Consider the following 16,687-nt stretch of genomic DNA (forward strand, 5'->3'; position numbering starts at 1 on the left):
ACTTTAGAATTCAATTGGGTGATAATGTTGGAATATTCGAACATTTTAACTTTATTAACATTTTATGGTTTTTTATCTTAACTGTGTGGGGTTTTATATCGAGAATGGATTATTTTCAATTTAAATTTCTTTAAAATTAAAATGAAAACATATTTTAAGTAACGAAAATTCAATTTGAAAAACTGCAAATATTAAAATAAAACTCTAGCACTGCTATTCCCTTTCAAAATAAATAGCAATTCTTTATATTCTAACTTACAAAATCCAAGAAATTCTTTAAAGCTCTATCTTAAATGCGCTTTGTAATTTTGTTATCGTAAAGCATTTTTCAAATTGAATTTTCGCTGCTTAAATTATGTTTTTGTTTTAATTTCAAAGAAATTTAAATTAAAAATAATGCGAAATAATGTAATAAGATACATATTTTTATAAAACAAGGAACTTTTTTCGAGAAAAAGATCTTTCAAAAAAGCGACAGTAATAAAAGGACTTCGTCAAGTTAATGAGAAATGTAATCGAATATATTACAAATAATTAAATATTAACTAACATAAATTATCAATATTTTATTAATGAATTTATGTATAATATCGATATACAATAAATCATCGATATTATACAATAGATAATTAAACTTTAATAGAAATCAGAGCAAATAAAATATATAAATAATAAATTAGCAGATACTTTATGTATCCTCATTGATAAAATTATGTTATATGAAGTATTACGTGTATTTTGTTTAACCCCATAGCAGAAAATTATAATATAAAACATGCTTTTTTTTATAAATACCAGATTAGATTTGTAAGTTGCATATTATGCAAAATATCTTATTGTTTCGAAATCAATCTAGTTTTGATGACATACTTATAAACTTTGTAATTTGAGTTAATTCAATATTATTTCATATTGAATTTTTTAGATTTTTGGTTCCGATTGTCAGAAAAAAAAGATTTTTTAAAATCTTTTAAAAAACACGTTCGAATATTCCAAACTGGTTATCATTGTTAAGAATACTTTTTCTGAAAATATCAGAAAAAAAATTTTTCATCAGGTTCTCCTACCACACAATGACGTATTATCTAAAAAAAAAGGAATAACAATTATAATGGACAAAGTCATACATTTTTTACAATAACTGAACATTTTACAAAAGAAAAATTAATAATATTTTCTATATTTATGGAAGTCAAAATACACTTAAGATGGATTTTAAATATATTTAAAGAATGGTTTGAATATTAGGAAAGAAATTTAGCGCTGAAGCGACGTAAGAAACGTTACGTATAAGATTACTTTCGTTTTCGCTTCATAGCTAAGCCTCCTGAATTTAAAAATATTGGGTAATCTCGCCAGGAGGAAATTGAACAAGTATAATAAAAACAGGTTGAGAAAGAGAGAGAATAGAGAGAGAGAGAGAGAGAGAGACAAAGAGAGAAAGAGAGAATGGAGAGAGAGAGCGAGAAAGAGAGAATGGAGAGGGAGAGAGAGAGTGAGAGATAGCCCGTGGCTTTCAGCGCAGATCGAGCCTCGGCGGGGGTTTCGCCCTGGGCTTGATTCGCGGTTGTTCGTTTACCGGACCATTGGCCCCTGTCCACCAGAGTCCCCCGTTGATTTTGGCGGGAATGACCCGAGCCCCGAGTCCGCGCACTCCACGCTACTGATACAAAATGTTAAAACACTGATTGAGAGTGTATACGGTTGCATGAGCGGTGGCCTTGAGTAATAGGAGCTCAGGGTCCAGGTTTAGACTCGAGAGCTCGATCGCCTGGGCGAGTGACTGGCTTTGCTTCTCTGCTCGGTTCAACTGCTCTCGACAATTGGCAAACGCGTCCAGGACATCGAGCTTTGCCACGGGGTTCGCCCACATATTGCCCGGATGCTCTCGCGGTGGCAGTGGTGGATGGCTGCTTGCTATCGCCCGAGTGTACATTTCCGTCACCGCTCGTAGCTTATCCACCCATTCTTGGCGAGCCCGGGCGTCCGTTGCTCTCAACTTTATCATGTCGCCTGTCAACAAACAGGGACCATTCCACTTAATCTCTCTTATTGCTTTCACTATTAGCTGACAAACTTCTATTTCACTCATGCAAATACAGATATATTAATTTTGTTTTTACTGAAATGTTTGTGCGCAGTAATAATGCAAATATACAAAAACCATTGCGCCTTGTTTTCCGTGGCCAATGCTATTTGAATACTGCTTTTTAATGATTCAATCACAAAATTACATTTAATTTGTTATTATTATACAAATATTGACTTAAATATAAATAACTAAAGTATAGTGTATATAGCCATTAGAAATAAGTGGATATGAGTAAAACTATTTTCCTTTTGACTCAAATTTTTCCGTACCACCTACACACTTATTTAAAAATTTATAACATAAAAAAAAAAGAAAAATTAATGAGGCGATATTAAATCCTTCAAATTTTACATATTTCATACTACAACACACACACACACACACACACACACACACACACACACACACACATATAGTACTTAAAACTAAATTATATATCAATATATCAATATTAACGTACCATTCACGTCGGTATGAGCTTTTATTAAATTGAACTTTTCTATGTGCCCCAAAAAACGAAATACTTTTTCTTAAATACTTATGCAAAGTTGGTTATAATAAAATTAATAATTTACTGAAACATTGTAGTGAAATATTACATAATTTCCATCGATTCCACATTTCAATATAATTTACATTTATAAATTAAAAAATTCTACATCTAAAAATTTCAATTTACTATAAATTAATTATTTGTTGCTATTGTAATTAAATTATTTAATTTTTGTTCTGATAACATTAAAATCAATTTAGAAAATTATTAGTCCCATACTATCAGATCATTATAATCAACATTATCTTTACCTAATAATAAAACCTAAAATGAAACATTATTTAATGTTAAAATATTAATGTGCAATCAAGATATTGATATATGGATGAACCATCCTAATATTTTTAATTAATAATTTATAATAATGAATATATATAAAGTATATTTACAAAGTTGCATTCTTTCGATTAAAGAAATATTGATATACATTATCTTTTAGTTTCATAAATATTGATGTAACCTGTGTTTGCAGATATCAATACCTTAACAAAATCTTAAAATTAATATAATTTTTATATTTATGTAAATAATTACATTTAGTATACATTAAACAATTTTTTAAACATTTCTAAATATAAAATAGAAAAGATGTTAAAAAATGCTTTGAGCATAAAATTTAAATTTAAAATGAACTGAATAATCATTCACATTACATGGTTTTAACTCATTTTTCACTGATGAATCTGTAGTTGAAATAACTTTTTTTCTAATAAAAGCATTTAATATAAAAACGTTTGAACCAATCAAGTATTTTTTAATATTGTTTCATATTAACATATAATTCATTGTCGTTCAGATAATTAATAATCTCAATTAATTGTGAGCACTCAGCTAATATATTACAATGCAACAATACTATTTGTTTTATGAGCAAAGCAAACAACGTACATGTTGTTATTGAAGTTGAGTTAAGCAAATTTTAATGCACAACTGATTAATGAAACTATTTTAAGATTAAAAATTCTGATTTAACTTATCTATATAATATAAAATAAATCACTGATTTGACGATACCTGTTCAATTACTTTTATTTATACCAATGATTTAGAGATGCTTTATCAATTTGGAAACTTATAAAATATGCTTTTAATATTTCAGATAAATGTTAATAAGTTTATTAAAAATTTAGAATATATAAATTGAAAATATTTACATCAGCTAATATTTATTATAATAAACTAATATTTATTATTTGACTAATCTTTATTCTAGATCACAATTACATACCTTAATTTATTTTAAATACAGTATCTTTAAACAATTATTACTTACACAATATTTAAATATGATATTCAATTATTACCTACCAAGTATTTAAAAAATTTTTTTTCATACGTTAATGATTGAATACAGTTAATACGGTCAATTATTTTAATTATGCTTAAAGGGCATTCTAATAAATTTTACATCAAAGAAATTTCTGTAAGCCATTAAAATATATATAAAAATTAAAGAATCATATATTGATTTTATTAAAATGAAATAAAACTATTTTTTATGTTCCAAAGAACTTATTTTATAATATACCAAAAAATATGAAAATTAAAAATAATCTTATGCTATTAATTTTTATATATTGATACGAAAATTATAATTACCAAACTAATAAATAAGAAAGCATTTTACAAATTTCTTTGTTTCTGTAAATGATAAATATAAATTTTATAAAATTCATATATAATGATCCGCTTGATTCATTCATCTTATAAATTAATAAATTATATATTAAATAATAAAATACAATTGTTGATAACAAATTTTTACCACAATATAAAATTTAATTTAAAATATCAACTGATATAATTCATAAATTTGTATAGTTAACGATTAGTATGAAAATAATATACCTGTTGCCGAATTGACAATAAATGTATTTGAATCTTCATCACTGGGAGCAATGACAGCACCAGCAAGATAAATTGAACATCTAGGCTTTTGATTTTTCTCATTTTCACTTAGAAAGTAGTGAAGCTCACCAGTTTCTGGACTTAAAATGAACCAACGATACTGCCAACCCTTCATGGCATTTGTGTATTTATGAAGTAAACCTTCGTAAGGGTATCTATTTTGAACACTCATTGCATACTTTTTATATTTATTGTCTATCCAAATCATATGCAACAAAATTTATAACAATGACAAATAATTTTTATTTATATGGTTATGAATTACTGCCAAAAATATCTTATTCTTACATTAGAATAACTAAGAAATATAATATTTTATAATACATTTTTAATAAATACAGCTCGACGTTATTTAATAATGAATAAATTGACAATTGAGTAATTTTTTAAAACATTAAATTATGTTTTCATAGAAAATAACTTTGAAAATTAATTGCAATATTTTTTGCTGAATGTCAAAGCCCTCTAGTGCTAAAAATATTAAATATCTTTACATATATAATTAGCGCGTAATTTTAAAAACATCAATATGATTTGACCAATAGTTTAAATTCAATTAATAAATGATTTCTTAATTATATGTGGACATTTTTAGTGATAACCAATAATAAATTATTTATGAAATTACAAAGAAACACTTCTTTTTTATTTATAATTTAAGGTAAATGTGAAATTTGTTAAAACTATACTAAATAAAAACATTTTATTATTTATTGCATTATTTTATTTTAATATTTCGACTATAAAAAATTATTATAATTTTTTAATTAAAAAAATATATAATAAAATATTTGGATATAAATGTAATAATACATCTATTTACTATAATTATCTCATCATTTTAACACATAGTTATAAAAAGTTTATTAGTTTAATTGATTTATTAAAAGAGAAATAGTAGACAAGAAAGTAATAATCTAAATTAAAATTATAATTAAATACAATTTGGATTCGTCTTAATAAAGGCAGTTGTTAAAGTTAAGAATATTTTTATAAAACAAAACATTTCTTAAAAAATCATACCTGATATCAATTTGACATCAGCATATTTTAAGTCTTTTGTGATATGGTATACAAAAAATATAACAACTTTTATAAAAAACTGTATTTTTTATATTAAACAATAAAATTTTTTTTATTAATATAAAATTTATTTAAAACATATTTTAGATTAGTTTTTCTTCAATCAATTTATTACGAATCGAAGGTATATCAATGTCGAGCATACCACCTGCATCTTCGTTGATAATTTTGATATTGATTTTATCAGATTCTAATATAAGTTCTTTTATGCGCTCAGATATTTTATCGGTTAATTTATTTGAGGATACCATAGCTGTAACATATGGATAATAATGTTATAATATAAAAATGACTACCTTTACAAATATATATAATATAAGAAATACATGTTTGTATATATTTCATTTACATTTGTAAAGTTTTATAAAAAGATTACTATATTTATTTCATATTCTTATACAAATAACGATAAATAAAAAAAGTTATTTAATCGATTTTAGCGATGATTTTATAGTATTCTATTTTAACTTTTCTATTTTAACTTTCTAAACTTTTGTATCTTATTTGAAATTATCCTGAAACATGTATATTCTACTTAAATATAATGTAAACAATAAAAAAAAACTTTAATTAATTTTACTATTAATTACTTGTTAATCATTATGTAAATTTCTTTTCTAAAAAAGCATTTTCTTAATATCTATTTCTATATTGATTTTTGGAAATGCATAGTAAACTACTATTAGCTGACTAAATGCTATGTAAATAAAAAATACTCAATTTCAAGAAACAATTAAAAAATAAACTTACGTGTTATAGTGCAGAGTATACAAAACGTTCCAATTTTGGCAAAATCTTGAGTAAAAACACGAATGTCTATATGTTCGACGCACTCAATGTATCCAAAATCAATGAAAAACACGCAACTTGTCGTTAGTGTGGCACTTGAATCAAGACAAAGTGCCCGATAAAATTTATTTTTATACTTTGCTATACAGAGCTCAGAATCCCTTGGGATATAATGGGTTGTATGCTTCTTTACGTATTTTTCTATCTATGTTATAAAATACAAACGTTATTTTAATAACTATAAATTTTTATACACAAATAAGAGTTTAATATAATGCTTAGTGAAAAACATATAGTGCATATAAAAATATTGATAAAACTAAAATATTCACATGGAACAGAAATATGTTCAAGTGTTAAAAAGTAGAATAGATTAAATTTAAAAAAAGAAAATTTGTGTTAGGATACTCTATTCTAATAAAATTTTTAGAGAGCTCCTTATTGACAATAAAAAAATGTATTAAATCCAAAATTTATTCTACAATCCTGTATTATTAAGTATAAATTTATTTTAACTTAAATTAAAAATACATACATTCTCTACCATTTCTTCTTGAATAGATTTTGCAACTACTGTATCACTCGGTCTCAAAAATATATAATTATTAGAATAAAAAATTAAAGCAGCCTGAACTTCATCTCCAACATTACCTAATCTTAGTACTGGTAAATGATTCAAACTATAAATTATATTATCTGCAATAAAATAGCGCATAAATATATTATTTTTATAAACGTTTTTCTCCTAATTTTAATTACTCCTAATAACTCCTAAACAAATTTGATTTCAAAGCATTTAATTAAAAATATTTTTAATAAAAATATATTTAACTTGACTGAACCATAAATACTATATGAAAAATGCGTATTTTTGTAAAAAAAGTGGGCATGTCAAGACAATATTCATAGATATTTAAATGCTTATAACTCTTTAACAAAACAAATTAGGTTTTTCATTCTCTAATTTTATTATATTATATTAATTTAGTATTAGTATTAGTATATTAATTTAATTTACCTTCCTTATTATTATTTTGTTCCAAGTTTGGTGCATTTAAAGTATTCATTTTTAAATTAATATATTTTTGAAGTATTTTTAAATCTGCAGGCTGAACTTCATCTACAACATTACTTAATATTAGTACTGGCAAATGAAATTGTACATAAATGTTATGTTTATAAACGTTTTCCAATTAAAATAATGTCTTCATATATTTTAAACGAATTTTAATTGATTTCAAACATATTTTTAATACAAATTTATTTATTTTAGACGAATTATAAATACTATAAGAAAAAGGCATATCTTTGTCAAAAATATGCATCTGAAGATAATATTTATAGATATTTAAACGCTTATAAGTGTTTAACAAAAAAAATCACGTTTTTCACTATCTAATTTTAGTATATTAATTTAATTTACCTTCTTCATTATTATTTTGTTCCAAGTTTGGTGTAATTAAAGTGTTTATTTTTAAATTAACTTTTTTTTTTTCAAGTGTTTCTAATTCTACTCCATCTTCAAGTGGATGGCCATCAAATGTACAGATTAATTCTATTGATTTGACAATAAGTTCTTGAATATAGTTTATAATATTTTGGTTTAACGGAGTATCTTTATTTAGGCCTTTTAATTTAATTTTTACTACTCGTGATGAATACTGTTTAGTTATAATCATAATTTAAAATAAAATATCTATCATTACATTAAAATTATAACTATCGAATATTTTATTTGCATCTGTTTTCAAATTATTTTGTACAAGAACTTTATGAGTATTATTTTTATTATATTATAAACATATAATATTTAAAACTAAATAACATTTATTTTTAACGTTTTATTTGGACGCAGTAATTAATTAGTTCTTTTAAGTACTCACTTCTTTTAAATCATCTGGTAAAATAAAAATTTTATCTAACGTAGTTATCTCGTCATTTCCATAATCAATATATTTTACTACAATAATTTCACCCTTTACTTTGGTTACGATAGCTCGATAATAATTATTATCAGCCTGATACTGAGCCATAACAATTTGTCCAACAATAGGAACTACAAAGAAAGGCTTTTCTGAAATATAAATCAATTTTTCTTATCATAAATGAGAGGATTAATAATTTAATAGAAAAATAAAAAAATATATTAAAAGGGTATATACTATTTATAGCATATTTAGCAATATTTTGCTCAAGCTTATGAGTATACTCTTGTTCTTCATTCTCTAAATTATGTACGTACAACAAATTTTTACTAGACAAATGTACAATTTTAACCTGCAAAAATATTTTTATTTATTATTATATATAATTTGAAACATCCTGTATTAATATTATAACTATATTTGAAAATTAAAAATACTGAAAATTATAAACTTTAATTATATTTGTAATTAAAGTTTGCAATTGATATTTTATTTTAAATAGTGCATTATCTATACATACTCTATTTCCACTTTTCAAAGATACATATTGGAAACTTTTTTGTTCTATTTTAGGAATCCACGTTTTTAATAAAACATTATTTACAGATACTAAAACATCATTCAAATTTATTTTAATTCGAGTGACATCTTTTGATTTTTCCACGACTGTAAATTTACCAATATTAGATTTAATGACAGTAAGCTGAAAAAATTGTATTACTAAATTTATCTTACATATTATATTTTTGTTTAAATACAATTTAAATATTTCAAAATTTACATATAACTATTATAATTTAATTACTGATTACTTCTTGCATAATATTATTATAAATTATGCAAGTATAATTGTTCTGTAAATTATTATACTGCAATGAATTTAAGGTACATACTAAAAAATTATAGTTAATACCATTTCGTTATCATGAGGAAATTCACAAACAAGACCCATACTACAAATACTATTGTATTTCGAAGGCATTGGCGTGTAGTTGATAGGTACAAAAATTCTGCTTTCGTCGATTGTGGCTAATTTAATAGCAGGCTTTGTAGACAAAACTACACCTCGAAACCATTCTTTTCTTTCTTTACTCTCACCACAAATTAAATCGCCTACTTCAGGTCTGAAATATGTAATCAGTTTATTGTATAATAATGCTTCATTCTTACAAGAAATTCCAATATATCCAATAACTTAAAAATTTTTAATAAAATTTATGTGCAACTTATTTTTCTTATCTTTTGGTTTCTAAGAAAATTTTAATTATTTACAACTTTTAAATGTTTTAATTTTATTTTATTCTGCATTTTTTATTTAAACTGTGAATTGTAAGTTTTTAAAAAGGAAAGGAAATGAAAATTTTTAATTTATTAATTTAGTTGCTTTTTCAATAAAACTATTTTGGTAATTTAGTAACCATTTTAAAGAAATTTCTTATAAAATTTTATTTACTTTACGATGAATTAAATTAAAAAAGAATTACATAATCAGAAATTCCAAATAAAACTTTTTTAATAAAATTTTATTTGTATTATTGTAGGTAATATTTTTTAATAGACATTAATAAATTTATAAAATATAAATTACCATTTAGGTTTAATAATGTGAACATATATTGTTGCTATTTAATTACTTATTAATTAAATATTATTCTTATTGTTTCAACATATTTTAATGAGTAAACGTACGTACAAAAGCTATAAAACGTAAGATCAATATAATACATTTTAACTTTAAATGAGATTATTAAAAATAGTAACAATCACTCATTTACCTGAAATTGGAATTTTTTGACAGTTCTTCCAGACAATGTTTTTTTAAATTATCCAACAAATTTCGAAAGTCTTCTAAAAACCTGTCTGGAACCAGAGTTATATTATATTGACGTTTACTTATTCTTGCGTGAAATAAAATTAGTCCTATTTCATCAACTTTCAAAACATCCATGATTGTCGGTAATTTTGCGAGCTTTGCGATTGCAATGTCATCATTCTTGACGTGTTCTGTAATCCAATGTTCTACTAATGAATTACTATTTAGCTTGCAATTTGACATCTAAACAATTAAAAGTAAGTCAATATGAAATTATTTATTATTAAATTTCTATACTTAAATTGTTTTTGTATTTCATTCTACATAATGTAAAACTTACTACCGGATAATTGTTCAGTAATTATATTTTATTCTCAAAGCTTTTATTATATCTACGGAAGACCGATCTATCTTAATTTGTAAGATTTCATTATCGTACAATATAAAGTGAACAATACATATTCTATGTTATAATATATAGCATCAAATATTCTACATATTATTTATTACATTATATATTTTTCCAACTACTTATAAAAGTTATTATTTATTATTTTATTTTTTTAATGCAATAATTCATATAAAAATTATGTCTTGATATTTGTAATAATATAATAAGAAAATTTATAATTTGCTATTCAAAATATTTTAAAATAATAAGAAATCATATGTTTACTTATTAATATACAAGAATAACTTATTAATCAATCTTGATGGAATACATAAATAGATATTAATACAGTTGTTTAGATCATTTCAATTATATATTTTCAAATTTAAATATTTTTGTTTACCTGGTCAACTATATGATCATTCATTTTATTTTGGATGGATACAGATTGATCTTTCATTATAATAGATTTATTATTAATGACATTCATCGATTGCATAGAAGCACTATCTCTATCTTGAACATCCTTATAGCAGTTAAGTGTTCCTAAAGACCTCATAATTAAATATAAAAAAACTTTGTATTAAATTTGTTACGTTAAATTAATAATATGAAACCTAATATCTGATGGTATAATAAATTTGGTTTCTGCTTTATACTTAATATTAGGTTAATAACAATTAAGAGAATTTTTATTAAGTAGGAAATGTTATTTTTTAATACAAAAATTAAAAAATTATTGAAAATATTACTATTTAATAGAATTGAAGGTATAAATTAACAAAGCAATTCATAAAAAATAAAATAAAATAAGTAGTAATAATTATTGAAACATCTTTCAATATGTAATTATTAGTAAATAGTTAATTATTAGTACGTTTAAATAAATTAAATGAATATAAATAATTAATAGTAGCTTTGCTGTAGTGAAATTATAAAATAACATATGTATATCATTTCAGTATTCAACCAAAATTTAGTTATAAATATTACGAATAGTTGCAAGAAAAAATTCAAATAGCCTTAAATTACTTTGTATAAAAATAATTTAAACGTGTAATATTAATACAACTAAAAATTCATGAAGCTTATTAGAAATTTCGTACATTAACATGCAAAACTAATTTTAAACTCACTTGAAAAATATAATTGAATAACAGAGAGTATAAAGGATAAAACTTCAATACGAATAATTATTAAAATAATTTTCTATTATACACATTTTTCCATCACAATTCTTTTGTAGGATATTATTGATATTTTTAATTTAAATGTGTTTATAACGTTCTTATAATGTGAAATGTAAAAAAATTATCTGGTAAGGTATTTCTATTAATGTACCAAAAACCTTTTTAAATATTTTTTTTTTCAAGAAGAAAATAAAAAATAAATAAATTCAATAAATTTAAAATTTTTCTAAATATATGTGAATAAAAATATAAAAAAATCTTAACATTAAAAAATAATTTAAATTTTACTTTTAAAATAATTTAAATGATTTCAATTTGCAAATTGAATTTTGATTATTAGAATTATAAAGAAAAATTTTGTGAAAATTTCAAATATCAATGATTTATATTAAAAAAATTATAAAATTAGTATTAGATATAATTTCAAATTAAACTATAAAAATATATGATTATTTATGATGCATGAAAAATTATTTATGATGCATGAAAAATTTATGATGCATTAAACTTCATAATACCTTCATTACTTTGCTGATGTTGAAAATTTGTTTGATTGTATAAATTTTCATTTATACAAACAGGTTGTGGAATTCGTTGTTTTGGATGACGAAGAGTTTTTACTTGTTCTTGGGCCCAATCTTCTTGAATGTCAACTTCACTAATATTTTGTGTAGAAGATGCATTAATTTGTTTTTTAATCAATAATCTGCTCACAATAAAATAAAATATTTTAAGTAAATGTAAAAATTCCTTATTATTTAATTACAAAATTATAACAAACTTAGATTAAAATTATGTTCTATTTATATATTATAGAGTGTTAATAACATTATTTATTTAAAAATAATTTTAAAATATTCATTTAAAAATAAATTATATTAAATCTTCTGAAGCTTTCTAATGAAATCTACATTTTTGAAATTAACAGAAAGTAAGAAACATTATAAAATGTCATAAATATATTTCAATACTTTTATAAAATATCATATATCAAAATATCACTACAAAATAAATACAATAAAACATTTATTTTATTACAACTTACGGAATTGACTGACATTTCAGTTTATGTTTTGGCCAATCCTTTATTTGACATGATTTACTACAATAAAATGTTATGTTACATTTCTGGCAATTGTAAATCGTGGGGGTTGAACAAATTTTACAATTTTCTGTTTCAATTTCGATATCTTCTGTATAATATTCATAAAAATCCTATAAATATTTTAATAAAAATATAATATATAGAGTAAAATGAACTAATAAAATACAATAAATACTAATAACTATAATTATCTACTTTCTCTCGTTTTTCATAAACAGAATGGATATATGTTGCAATATTATTATGTGGATCAGGTAAATGATAAAATACTGCACTCCTTCCAGATGAAATATGTCTGCGACCATCTTTAAATATTTTAACCATACCTCTGCAAGTACAAGAATTTGTCGATACTTCTTATTATAAGCAAATTAAACATATGTTTACATATATATTTAATGATATATTAAATTTGTTTAAATAAATAACAATAATAACCTAGTGTACATTAAATTTGTATTATGATATGGACCTAGAGACTCATAAGAATTAAATGTTGCCGAATTAGTTGGTACTGCATATAATAAATCATCATCAGATATGTTTGGCTGGGATTGCGTAGAAGAACAATTTGAATTAACTAAATGAATAGATTGTGTAGGTTCATTTCTAAAATTAAATATTACAAAAATTAAATTTAAAAATATAATTAACAGTATAAATTTTTTTATAAATATTTTGGATATAATATTTACTTTAATCTTTTAATAAATTTAACAAATTATATACATAAAAAAATCATATGTACAATTCAAATGTAATGTATACTTTAAAATATTTAAAATAACAAATTGATAATTGAATTTCTAAAATAAATCTTTTTATTATTTTGGAATCCAAAAATATATCAATCACAAGACAATTGGAAAATGATAAAGAATTAATTTTAAACAAAAACAAGTTACAATGCAACTATTTAATATTTTCAGATTTATTATATTATATTTATTCAATATAATTTATATTTATTGTAGTGCATTTTAAGTGAAATTTTAAATTGATGTTCTAATAATTTATTATGAAAGTAATTAATAAAATAGAAATTACAATCGATTTTAAAACAAAACTTGTATTTTTCCATAAATTATATCTTGTACAAATTTATATAAAAATTATTTAAACTTATATTTACAGAACCCACTTTTGATATCTAAAGTCATAGATTGGGTGTGATCAATTTAAATTCATAGTCTTATTATTTCAATGTATATATATCTTTACATTTAATGTCTAACATCAAAGCTCATTCTTTTTTTAATTCATAGATAACATACTCTACTTAATGTACTTTGCATGTGAAACTTCAGCTTAATTAGTGTTATTTTCAAAAATATATAAAAATATTTTATTTTAGTTTGCATTTTAATCCACCTTTTTCAATTTTAATTTATTGAAAGTGGTAAGTTAGAGATAATAAATGCATAAATAAATTTGATTATTAAAGATGCAAAAAATGTGTATATGTCATTAGTAATTTTATTAATATAATAATGAATTTTTTTAATTAATAAAATTATATATATTATTATTTTATATACTTTATATACTATACAATACTTTATATATATATATCATAATTTATATATATAAAATTATTAGCATAAGTTTTATTGTATTATAAACTAGTATGCTAAATAAATATTTCGCCAAAAATATTTATTTTTCAATTTTAACATTAGATAAATATTCTATTATGGATTGTCAATTAATAAAATTTCATTTAGCATTAAATATTAAATTAGTATGTAATTCTGTATAACATTAAAAAAATGAATCAACAATACCAATAATAGATTCTTGGATATTACTAATCCATAGTTAAGAAAATCATAACATACTTTTATACAAATATAATATTTTAAAGATAATAGTTAATAATTTAATTCTGCTAAATTATAATCAGATATAAAATAACACCATGATGTTTTTATTGTGATTTGTGAGATAATTAAAAATAATTATAAAATAAAATTTCTTTTAATTCCTTCGTATTAAAAAAAATATTAGAAATGATAAATAAGTGATAATTTTAATTATTAAAACTATTATAAGTCTTTATTTTTCTATAATAAAAACAAATAATATCGCATTATTTTTTAAAGAAAAATTAAAAAAGTTGAATTCTATTAATAAAGTACATTTTTATTAATTTAAAAAAAGTTAAAATACTTTTAATGTAAGAGTTAATAAAGAATTAATAAGAATAAATTAAGTTTAATATAATAATAAGTATAATGCAATAAAGGTAAAATAGGCAAATGAAATAAAGTATTATTTATATTTAATGAAATATTTGACAATAATATTGCTAGTCATTATATCATAAATCATTAACAATATATCTGCTCTTTATAATATCATATAAAACACCATCAAATTTAATTAATTTCATTATTTTATTTAATTTTAATTAACTATTAAATCAAATTCTAGCTTTGTTATCTTTATATTTATTCTTAGAAATCAAGTATTTAAGAAATAAATTGTATGATAAATAATAACTTTATACAAAAAAAAGAAAAGAAATTTTTTACTTACTCATAATTTGACATTGGTTTTATGTTCGACATTTTTTCCTCTTTTTCATAAAATATTTTTTACTTTATCTAAAATACACTATTGAAAGCTCGAAATTTTAAAAATGTTTTAGAATAAAAAGTCCTTCAGCAATATAATGTATTAATATTGCGTTATAACCTAAAAAAATAGAATATAAATGTAACTTATAATCATAATTTTTTTATCACCTTATACTATTTATATTTTTTTAACATAAACTTGAGCTAACCATCTTATCTTATTTTTCCCGATTTATCGAACATCTTTATATTTTGTTACTGGTCTCTTAAACGTTTTATAATGTTTAATATATTAACAAAGGCACATACAGAATTTACATTATACAGAATATTATTTAAAAAATTTATTTATATATTAGTACACCGATAAACATAAAATAATAAAGCAGTTAAAATTACTATTACAATATTTAACATATTTAGTAAAACTATTCTAAACTGCTTGCGAATAATTATATTTTTGTAATAAATAATTGCTATAAGCAGGATTTGCAGGATATTTTTGTGTTAATAAAACAGAACATATAATTGTAAGTAAATAATTAAACTGATATTTGAACTATATTTTTATTTTGTAAGAAAGAATTATATTTTTTAAAATATTTAATTAGTTTTAAAATATGAATGCTTGCGCATATTAAAAAATGTGATGAACAAAACATAATGTTGAATTGTGATTTGCTTACCTGACGTTCTTGAACGTTTAATATCTAAAAGTATCTAATAAAAGTATTAAAAACATTAAACTTCAAAAACACTATGTGATAACCTTGAAACAATATAAAAGAACAAATTACTTCTCAATCAGATCAAAGTAATAAAAAGAAGTCAGACAAAAAGATCATTATTTGAAAGTGCAATGCTGACTTGTTTTGTTGGCCCATATACAAAGCCTTCATAACTCGCAATAATTGCAAGTAGTAATTAGGTTGGGCTAATAATTCAATATAATGTATACTGGATATCGCTGTAATCTACAGGTGTGTAATTATGCGATAAGCCGGTGTTGTTCCGGTAATTGGTTAACGATATTAATGTTATTATTACTGTCCATAAATTTTATAGTATTTATATTACGTTTTATATAATATCGAAAACATTTACAAAGAATCTAAAATTTACGAATAATTGATGACCTATATACGATCTACAATCTTTTCATTTGTTCTTCATTTTATAAGACACCAATGTGTCTTATAAACCAATGTTCCAATTTTAAATCATACAAACGAAATATATAAAATTTAAAAATACATAAA

The 16,687-nt window shown here is 21.9% G+C and overlaps 2 protein-coding genes and 1 long non-coding RNA gene across 3 annotated transcripts; all 3 read right to left on the reverse strand.

Moving 5' to 3' along the window:
• Window positions 1–1,485: 1,485 nt before the first annotated feature.
• LOC105362763 (oxysterol-binding protein-related protein 11) lies at window positions 1,486–4,781 on the reverse strand. The gene is made up of 2 exons (XM_011500286.1): window positions 4,494–4,781; window positions 1,486–2,013 (listed from the first exon to the last, which is right to left on the reverse strand). Exons 1-2 carry the CDS (start codon window positions 4,759–4,761, stop codon window positions 1,661–1,663), a joined length of 621 nt encoding a protein of 206 aa, XP_011498588.1. The 5' UTR covers window positions 4,762–4,781; the 3' UTR covers window positions 1,486–1,660.
• A 2,176-nt stretch (window positions 4,782–6,957) lies between these two features.
• On the reverse strand, window positions 6,958–7,878 carry LOC105362853 (uncharacterized). The gene is made up of 2 exons (XR_912910.1): window positions 7,849–7,878; window positions 6,958–7,121 (listed from the first exon to the last, which is right to left on the reverse strand). It is a non-coding gene; the product is annotated as an uncharacterized LOC105362853 (long non-coding RNA).
• A 418-nt stretch (window positions 7,879–8,296) lies between these two features.
• On the reverse strand, window positions 8,297–16,502 carry vret (vreteno). The gene is made up of 10 exons (XM_011501914.1): window positions 16,296–16,502; window positions 13,322–13,458; window positions 13,045–13,177; window positions 12,790–12,959; window positions 12,263–12,450; window positions 10,958–11,100; window positions 10,126–10,406; window positions 9,264–9,474; window positions 8,871–9,053; window positions 8,297–8,494 (listed from the first exon to the last, which is right to left on the reverse strand). Exons 3-10 carry the CDS (start codon window positions 13,171–13,173, stop codon window positions 8,297–8,299), a joined length of 1,503 nt encoding a protein of 500 aa, XP_011500216.1. The 5' UTR covers window positions 13,174–13,177; window positions 13,322–13,458; window positions 16,296–16,502.
• Window positions 16,503–16,687: the final 185 nt, after the last annotated feature.

Source organism: Ceratosolen solmsi, unplaced genomic scaffold, assembly GCF_000503995.2.
Source record: "Ceratosolen solmsi marchali unplaced genomic scaffold, CerSol_1.0 scaffold10, whole genome shotgun sequence".
In the NCBI taxonomy this organism is placed as follows: domain Eukaryota; kingdom Metazoa; phylum Arthropoda; class Insecta; order Hymenoptera; family Agaonidae; genus Ceratosolen; species Ceratosolen solmsi.

Excerpts from the sequence above, each read along its gene's own strand:
- vret (XM_011501914.1), bottom strand. The coding sequence starts at position 13,173 with ATGGTTAAAATATTTAAAGATGGTCGCAGACATATTTCATCTGGAAGG. Across the intron at positions 10,407-10,957 it reads ATGATCATATAGTTGACCAG|ATGTCAAATTGCAAGCTAAA; the intron begins GTAAACAAAAAT and ends TTAATTGTTTAG. Across the intron at positions 9,475-10,125 it reads TCAAAAAATTCCAATTTCAG|ACCTGAAGTAGGCGATTTAA; the intron begins GTAAATGAGTGA and ends TACATATTTCAG.
- LOC105362763 (XM_011500286.1), bottom strand. The coding sequence starts at position 4,761 with ATGATTTGGATAGACAATAAATATAAAAAGTATGCAATGAGTGTTCAA. Across the intron at positions 2,014-4,493 it reads TATTGTCAATTCGGCAACAG|GCGACATGATAAAGTTGAGA; the intron begins GTATATTATTTT and ends GTTTGTTGACAG.